Source organism: Chelonoidis abingdonii, chromosome 1, assembly GCF_003597395.2.
Source record: "Chelonoidis abingdonii isolate Lonesome George chromosome 1, CheloAbing_2.0, whole genome shotgun sequence".
Lineage (NCBI taxonomy): Eukaryota > Metazoa > Chordata > Testudines > Testudinidae > Chelonoidis > Chelonoidis abingdonii.
The window spans coordinates 99913720-99922937 of record NC_133769.1 but is presented as its reverse complement, the minus strand read 5'-3'; the positions used below and the strand labels follow the sequence as shown (position 1 = coordinate 99922937).

Sequence of the window (9218 nt, the reverse complement as noted above, 5' to 3'; positions counted from 1 at the left end):
CACTGTGATTTGTGTAGGTTCTATAGCAAATTCATGTATCTATGGTTTGGATTCGTCAGCAATGGGATTTAAGATCAGAAGGTGAATCAGCAGCAGGGTCCAGGGGTCTGCAAAGAGGCCAGCGTTTGTGCTCAAGGCAACTCGACATTGTCATCTTTAATTCAAGCACTGCTTTTTAAGAGAAGTTGTTACTGAGGCCAGTGTCAGGCCCCAGGCACAGGAGATAGAGGGAGAGATGTGAGTCTTGAGACGAAAGAACTGGTGGAGGACTCCAAAAAAGCTGACAGTATTTTAATGAATGTAAAATGTAGGAGTTCAGATTGTTGTCCACCCCCTTTCGTGTGTCTTTTAGCCAGCATGTCAGAACAACCTCTTAATATTCACAGTGACAGCTCCAGCAAAATCAAAACAGAGTCAGTCCCAGACTTCCCTCCCCAGAAGATCATACAGACCACTCTAAGCCGCACGCACCAGGGTGAAATCCAAGCTCTGGATACATGCGTCTAGTCAGTCTCCTCTCAGACAAGGGATACACCTAAACAGCATCCAATCCTATTGTCCTCTGGATCTAAAAGAACAACTTGGAATGTTCATGATTCAGGGAAAGTACTGGCTGCTCCTGAGAATCAGTACCTTAAACAGAATCCACCCAGCTCTTATGAATGACCACACCCCAACAGATGGCAAAGAACATGCTGTTCTGTGGCAACTCCCTGCATCCTTTCCATGTTCCCCATTTCAGGCCTCTTGTGGGCATCACAACTCATCCAATCCATTGAACTTACTTAAGATTCCTTCTCCTCACATGAATTTAGCACTGATAAAAATGTGTCCAATTGATAGGCCTTCAGACTGGCATTTATTTTAGACCCGGGATTAGTGATACGTGGGCAGAAACAACATAAGTTTGCCCCCATCCTAGCAACATGGCTCAGGTCTAAGTTACATGTCAGCCATGCTGAGGTGGAAAGATGAGCTGTTCTAATAGCTCAAATCAAGGCCTGATCTCCTGGCTGAGACTGCTAATAAAAGGGAAGATCGAAGTCAGCCATGGTGCTGTCTTGTGAGACATACATCTCTGTCCCCTTAGAACTGGGCTAGGAGTGGGGGGGTGTCCCCCAACTCTAACTGGGCAGCCATAATCTGGTGGTAACTTTATCTATATATTTATTTTTAACAAACCCATTGCTGTGGTCTCTGAGCACAAAGTTTTAGTGATTCCTTGAGGTGGGATCACATTGGAAGCAGCAAACTTGTGCTGAAAAGCTTTGTATCCCAGTCCCACAGTGACAGACTCTTTGCCCTTTGAGAGCAGACCCCTGTGGGAGTTGAGGATGAAGGCCCAGGCTCTGTTTTTTTTTTATCTTTTATTTTTTCCTCTTCCTGGTTCCACCTACTCCAACCAATGCTCAGTGAGCTCTGCTGAATTTCCATCTTCACTTCCTGTGACTGCAAGAAGTCAGAGTCTCCCACCATCTGAACAAGCCTACTCACCCTGTGTAACTAGATACGGTGACCATGTCCAGTCGTGCCTAGTACAGGCAGATCTGTACAAAGGCATGTCTGAGAGCTGTCCCTGCCTGAATGCACCTGGGTGTGGCTGGTGACCAGGGGCACACTGAGTGCCAACCACTCTGAGCTTGGGATGCTTTGAGGAAGGCTGCATGTTCAAAAGAGGGACATGCCACACAAGGCCAGCACATTCGTTAAACTATCTGATCTAGAGCAGGATGATATAAGAGGGACCCTTTGCTCCAAAAGTCAGGAGCTCCAGCATTCAATTGTCCTCCTAGGCGCCTCAGAAGGAAGTGGTGATGGCAGCACTGGAGGGGATAGTCTGAGAGTTGAGTGCTACACTAGGGGGGAGGGTCCAGCAACAGGGTATCTGGCAGTGGCAGCAATGTTTATAATCTATGCAATGCACTCCAGCTGCCCCTCCCCTGCGGCCTCTCCTGTTGAGCAGGGGAATGATCTGAAATCCTGTTACCTCTTCTCCATCTTCTGCATCTGTAGACTGAGTGAGGTGAAGCTGGCCAGGAGGTCAGTGACCTCATCCACCTGCCGTAGAAACAATGCAGTTTGTTATCATAAGACAAGCACAGGCTGCAAGGGAAGGAAGACTGAGCTTAATGGGGGATGTAGCTCTTCCTTGCCTGGAAGGGCTCACATATGTAGATGAGTGGGGAAATTCAATGTTCTCAGTCCATCTGGTCTTTGACCTCTCTGCTGAGTCTGCCGTTAAGGGTACCCTGGGCACTGGCAATGTTTTCTGTGTTGTGAATATCTACACACCAGAATACAGACATACTTTTCACTACCCACTCCCACCAAATGAGTTACTACAACACCTAGCTACTGTGAATTTTTCCGTCATTACATCTGGGCTCTAATGTGAACCAGTGACATGGAGGGGAATGTGTTTGTATCTTGTTCCCAGTCTTGGATGTTACCTTACTGAAGCTATCTATTCTCTCTTGGATGTATGTGTGAAGCCAGCAACGCAGTATGGGAGTCACTCTGGCTGCCTCTCACCTGCTCCTTAGTACTGGTCATCTGTAACCTGGAGCAGAGATCATCCAAATGCTCCCGCTGCTCATGCTGCCCAAGGTGCTCCAGGTATTCCCGCAACATCTGGATAATCTGAAACAGGCAATATGGTGAGATGCAAGCACAGGACAGCTGTAACCAAGGCAGGGCATCGGTGGTACAAGGACAGAGGGACAACCGCAACAGGCAGGCTATTAGCAGTACTGCCACAAGCACAGTGTCGCTTCTGAGACCTGGGGATAGGCACTCACACAGGAGATCAGAGCCATGCTCCAAAACAGCTGGACTGTGCCATTTGTAAAGGAGCAGTCCAGTGTGTCACCAGAAGACAGGCCACATATTAATCAGATACTGAGTTTTTTCAGAGGGGCTGGCCATTCAATTGATTCCTATCCATAGCTATTAGAACATAGTGATGAGACCAAAGTCCTCAAAAGGGCCAGCCTCACATCCAGTGGTTCCCTGGGTAAAAAATTCTTGTTGCTTTCTCCCCCTCAGGTCTGCGTTACCCAAATCTCCTCCCTTTCCTATCCCCTGTTCCCTGACTTGTGAACCTGGACAGGTGGGGGTTCAGGGCCTGCCAACCAGTACTCCAGGAAAGTGCATGGCTGTTCCTATTAGTCAGCTAGCCTGACCTAATGCCAGCAGTGGGAGAACACATAAGGGGATTTCTTAGGGGTCCCTCCTATAGCCATTTCTTAGTTCTCACTAGCTGCCATTCAGTGCATTTTAGGGCCCACAAGGCCTGGAGAGATCCTGCAACAATTCCAAGTAGTGTTTAGGGAGATGGTCTCCAGAGGGAGAGAGAGGTGGGTTATCAAAGTCTGGGAGGGAGACGGTCAGGAGTCCAGCAATTGCTAGCACGCTGGAGCAGCTGAGGTCCTCAAGCGAGGCACTTAAAGCAGTTACTAAACCTCATGTGTCCTACAGAGTGCACCGAAGAAAGGCAGTGCTTGGAGAGCAGATGCACACGGTATCAGAGAGCAGGAATGTTTCTCACCTGCTTCACTTCAAGGCGCACGGCCTCCAGGCTCTGAGAGAGTCCTTCCTGCAGGATGTTCAGCTTGGACTTGGCGAGGTGCAGAGGAGTTCTCCCGGCTCGATCCAAAGCATCGACTCTGGCTCCTGAAAGGTGCACATGCACAGGGAGAGAGAGGTTGGTTTAAAAGTGGCGGTGGCCCTGGGGGAAGGTCAAAGAGGTGGTGGTGGTAGCTTTATAATTTGTAAAGAGGAAATGTTACCTCCACGCAGCAGCAGGGTGATGACAGGAACATGGTTCGTGCAGGCAGCTGGGAAGGGAAAACACGAGACACACAACTCAGAGTAGAGCTACAGTCCAGGGAAAGGGATCCTGCTCAAGTCCTAAGCCCCCTGGGCAACACAGCACAGGCAACCAGCTCCCTACAGGGTTCTCTGTCAGAGGGTACAGCAGCACTCCCCTTTGAAGCCTGCTCACCGATCAGGGTTTACAGCCTCTGCCAGCAAGCTGGATAGTCTCTAAAACAGGCCTCGTGTTTCTCAGGGCCAGTAGGAGGAAGGAGATGTACTTCCTTCAGCTCTGACCCTTACGCCTTCAATTAAAGAACAAAGCTGATGGAATCCCAAGAGTCCAGAACAGGGATTGGTTGCCACAATACAGGGGAGGGAAGGAAGGAAGGAAGGAAACTAATGGAGATCTTCACAACTCTGGGCACAAAGATCATCAGGTTACAGAAGCCCTGATTTCAAGCTCCTGGCGCTTACCCAAGTGTAACGCAGTGTTCCCCAGTCCATCTCTCTGGTTCGGGTCTGCCCCATGGTCCAAAAGCAACTGCACTAGAAACAATTAAATGGACCTATTTCAGTCTCTTCCCTTTGCCCAGCGGATCTAAGAGGGAAGAGCCAGCATTGCCCACAATGAACGGTTTAGAGGATCTTGAGAGGCAGCACATGCACATGCTAGGGATTGAAGGGGAAATGCTGCTTTTAGCAAGGTGTGCAATTAAAGAAATGCAGAGATTCCTCCAAAACCCCTCCCACAAGGAAACTGGATCATGGAACAATCCCTTCTCACTCACCGATGCGATCATTGCCATTGCAGGAGGCGAAGTGCAGGGCCGTACGGCCTTTGTCATCTGCAGCACAGGGGTCAACCCCATCTTCTAAGAGTTGCTGCACTAACATCGCCGAGAAAGAGAGAAGGGGAGACGATGTTAATCGGGAGGGAAAGCTGATCAGAAGAGCAGCTATGAGACATGCAACCAGATGAGTGCTAGAGCCCAGATATGAGAATGATAGAGACTGATGATGGAAAGGGATCCCCTTGTCCCACGTTACTTGTTCCTCTCTGCTCCCATCCATCCAACTACCCCTCCAACGCCAATGGAAGGGAGACCCTGGTGCAACTTAGACTGCCTCCGTTCCTCAGCAGAGAAGGAAATGTTTCTTTATGGGGAGAATGAGTAACAAGTACAACTCACAGTCATAGGACATTATTGGAGCAAACAGAATTCATGGATTCCAAGGCCCAAAGGGACCACTGTGGTCGTCTAGTCTGACCTCCTGCATAACACAGGCTATAGAGCTTTTTTTTTTTTTTTTTTCTCCAAATCCACCCTTGATTTAACAATGGTCAGTGATGGAGAATCCACCATGACCCTTGGTAAATTGTTCCACTGCTTAATTACCCTCACTGTTGACATCTTATTTCCAGACTGAATTTGTCTAGCTTCCACTTCCACCCACTGGATTGTGTTATGCCTTTGTGTGCCAGAACGAAAAGCCCATTATCAAACATTTGTTCCACATGTAGATACTTACGGACTGTAATCAAATCACAGCTTAACCGCCTCTTTGTTAAACTATCTAGAGTCAGCTCTTTGAATCTATCACTGTAAAGCATCTTTTCTAATCCCTTAAGCATTCTCATGGCTCTTCTTCAAGGTCAGTGACCTTTGTATACTAGGAGAAGCAGTGAAAGGAGCGAGGTTAAGATTACAAGAGTTATCAATCCTCATTCTTTGGGGTATAAATTAATCCCCAGCTCAGAAGGAATCTCCCCCTGCATGGTTATTCAATTAGGGGGTTTTAAGTCTTGCTCTAAAGCATTCATTACTGGCCAGTGTTGGAGGCAGGACACTGGAGCGATCCAGCTATTGGTCTGTTCTAGTATGGTGGTTCTAACATTACCTTCCTCCTGGGTTCTGGGATTGGAACCCTTATTACAACTGAGATTCCTTCCCCTGCCCCTCCTGGATTGTTTCTAAATTTGGTGGGGAAAAATGGTTCAGGGTTAAAATTGGAAGTAACACCTGAAAAGATGACTTTGCCCTTAAAATAAGTGCAATTCCACTATCTTAGCCAGGGGACAAGGAGAAAGACAGACAGGCCAACTAGGAGGAAACATTAATGTAAAGTCCCACCTAATCATCTCCCAAGACCAGCCGGAAACAATTTAACCTTTCGCATTCTGACCATGTTTTGAGACGAGTGAAGATTTGGTGCAACGACAGAAAAGATCTAAGATTATTTCCAAGCTGAGTAACTGATTCAATAGCAATCACTTCACTGGCATGACAGGATATAAAACATTGCAAGATTTAATACAGGGATCTGCATATAGATTTAGAACACGTTTTACAACTATAATACAGTGGGACACATGGCTTTTAATACATAAGTCATACTGTAGAAGTCATTTCTGACTCAGTACCTCAAGCCGAGACGTGTTCATTAGCGCGCTGCATCAACAGATTTCAAAGCCCTTCACAAAAATGAGCAAGTGGCATCTCCCTGCCTTACAGATGGGAAAATGGGCACTCAGTGACTTGCCTAAAGTCAAAGAGTGACTCAATACTCAATATTGTTGCTTTGTTCTCCCCCATCTGTCTGTATCCATGGGCTGTCTCTTGTCTTCTACTTAGCTTGTAAACTCTTTTTGGGCAGGGATCATCTTTTTGTTCTGTGTACAGCACCTAGCACAGTGGAGTCCTGGTCTGTGACTGGGATGCCTAGGTGATATGGTCATACAAATAACAGTAGCAAAGGCAGGAACAGAATCTGCATTGCCTGAGTCTTGTTCTCTTATCTGGTGTGTCATGCTGCCTGACAACAGACTGGGGCTGTTTGTCCAACAGTGACTTGTCTTTCTTTCAAAAAGAGCTTTGCTCTCCTGTCCTGCTGCAGAGTGACATGTTACTATTGTTGGTACCCTGGCTGAAGTCTCTGTCACATAGAAAAAAAACCATGAACTGGAGAGGGTAGAAATGCTAGATTGAACGTTACACCCAGCTCTGTCCTAGCAGAACAAAACTATTTCTGCATGTGCAATGTCTGAACTGCTGGTTCTACAAACCACCTGCATTTCCCTTTCCTCCCCTCCAAAGCCAATTGCAAAACTGCCCTTCCAGGGAAAGGTTCTGAGTCGACCTGGCCAGTGCAGGCTCACCTGTTTCTAAGTCGTTAGCATTGGCGGATTCTCTCAACCGTTTCAAAGCTGTGGAAAAGACAAAGGATTACTGCAAAAAACATAGAGAACGGGGTAGTTCCATTATTAGAACCCTCTCTTCAGGTCAAGTCCCAAATTCAGGAGCTAAACCACACTGGAAGGATTGGCTTGTCCCTAGAGGAAGGGATATGTGAGATCAGGGCCCCAGGTAGCAGGAGACTTCATGCTTTTCTTCTAAAGGTGGTCATTAGCCTTTCCTGCCAGACAGCACTTCCCAAGGAGTCTCTTTGTAGTGTAACACCGACAGATCCTGGTCCTCAACCTCGGACCTCTGGAGCTAAGTGCATGAGCCTCTACTGCATGAGCTAAAAGTCATATGGCTGTTAGCTACGGCTGTAGAGCAGACTCATTAACCTCTCGAAGTGGTCTTGGTGCCCCAAGAGGGGACAGAACACCACACCCAGGAAGTGTGTGGGTTACAGTAGCTCAAATCTGAAAGTGAATGAGAACCTTTTCCCAACTCTCCCATGCAGCTAATCTTAGGCCTGGTCTACACTGGGGGAGGAATCAATCTAACTTACACAACTTCAGCTACATGAATAACATAGCTGAAGTTGATATACTTAGATCTACTTAACATGGTATCTTCACTGCAGTAAATCAATAGCTGACACTCTCCTGTTGAATCCACCTGCGCCTCTTGCCATGGTGGAGTCCAAGGGAGAGCGCTCGGTGGTCGATTTATCGTGTCTAGTCTAGACACGATAAATTGACACCCGCTGGATCACTGCCTGTTGATCCAGAGGGTAATGTAGACAAGCCCTTAGATTCTGCCATCTCCTCTCTACTCCACCAATGAAGGGTGTATGCATTCTAATAAAACATCTTTATTGGAAGGGTAGGTTATACAAGGGCTTCCACCTAGACTCGGAGAACTTAGCTATGTGTCTGTACCTGGTTACCCATCTCATGTCCCATTGCCAGCATTGACTCAGAGTCAGGTTGCTGCAATGCCATGCTATTACTACCATCCTTTTTCCTTCCCAGAGTGTTTCTTCCTTATATATTAATGGAAAGTATTGTGCTCCTTTGTATTCTTAGCAGCAGAGTGGGAAATGGCTCTTGATGGGGTTTGACTGGCACCAACTGAGTGACCTGTATTCCTCTTTGGTGGTTGCCATCCTGTGCACCAGAATAAGTCTCCAGCCCTTATGGTTGCAGAGGGCACGCTGTAAACAAAATATATGCCAGGACATCTGTCAGCACCTACAGCCAACTTGACCCAACAGTTTGGCAGAGTTTTAGTTACGAAGCCTAGTGATATGACTTATGCTAGCCATTTCATTGCTAATCAATTGTTTAGCGCAGCTCGATTTACGGTGAATGGACTCTCATAATAACGTATTAGAGGCCAGAGTTGGGCTGGGGCCTGACTGGAGGAGGGTACCACCATTAACTGTTTTCCAATCAGACGTATGGTCTTCGGGGGGACGGGGCAGGGGCCCAGGCTGGAGCAGAGTCCTAGATTGCATTTCCTGCTCCCCTGCATCAGCTGGACCCAGCAAGGCCCCTCCAACCGAGGGGAAGAGGTCACAGAGTGGGGCCCCCGCCTCTCCCCTTGGCCGGGAGGGGAGGGGGCTCCCTCCTCGCGCTCGAGCCTCACGCCAGCAGGGGGCTGGGTCCGGGCCCTCCCCTGCGGGGATTGCGCCCATATCCCCCCCCGCGCTCGCCCCTCACCGTGGATCTCTTTGCCCGTGGGCCCCAGGGCGCGGTGCAGCCGGGCGGCCCTGCGCGGCGGCGGCGGGGATCTTGCCCGCCGGCGGGTCGCGCTGCACAGGACGTGCAGGAAGCCGGCGAGGCCGGCCCAGCGGCTTCGGGGGCCTCGCAGCGCGGCCCCGAACTCCGCCAGCGCGAACCCGCCCCCCGGGGGTCTCGGCGCCTCGTCCGAGGCCGCCACGGCCCGCCAGCGCCAGCGCCAGCGCCAGCGCCGTCCATCCCCGCCGCCCCCGCGCGGCCTCCCGGCTTCCGTGGGCCGGGCCCAGACGCGCTGACAGAAGGCGGGGAGAACTGGTAACTATAGTAACGAGGGCGGGGAGTCAGAGGCGTGACTGCCTTCCCCAATCACAGAATCCGGCCCCACGCAGCCAATCAGAAAGCGGGGAAGGGGGGCGGAGGGGGGAAGGAGGGAAGAGCCGGGGAAGGAAATGAATGACAGACAAGTGCTTCATCCACCTGGAGGAGAAGC

At 49.4% G+C, this 9218-nt stretch overlaps 1 protein-coding gene across 1 annotated transcript; it reads right to left on the bottom strand.

Annotated features, from left to right (window-relative positions):
* Positions 1 to 275: 275 nt before the first annotated feature.
* Positions 276 to 8968, bottom strand: ANKRD54 (ankyrin repeat domain 54). Its single transcript, XM_032792113.2, is given in 11 exon segments — positions 276 to 2058; positions 2533 to 2640; positions 3548 to 3672; positions 3789 to 3836; positions 4291 to 4362; positions 4605 to 4703; positions 6974 to 7021; positions 8711 to 8769; positions 8771 to 8807; positions 8810 to 8942; positions 8945 to 8968. Coding segments are annotated over 11 exon segments (828 nt in total). The 3' UTR covers positions 276 to 1983.
* Between the last annotated feature and the right edge of the window lie 250 nt (positions 8969 to 9218).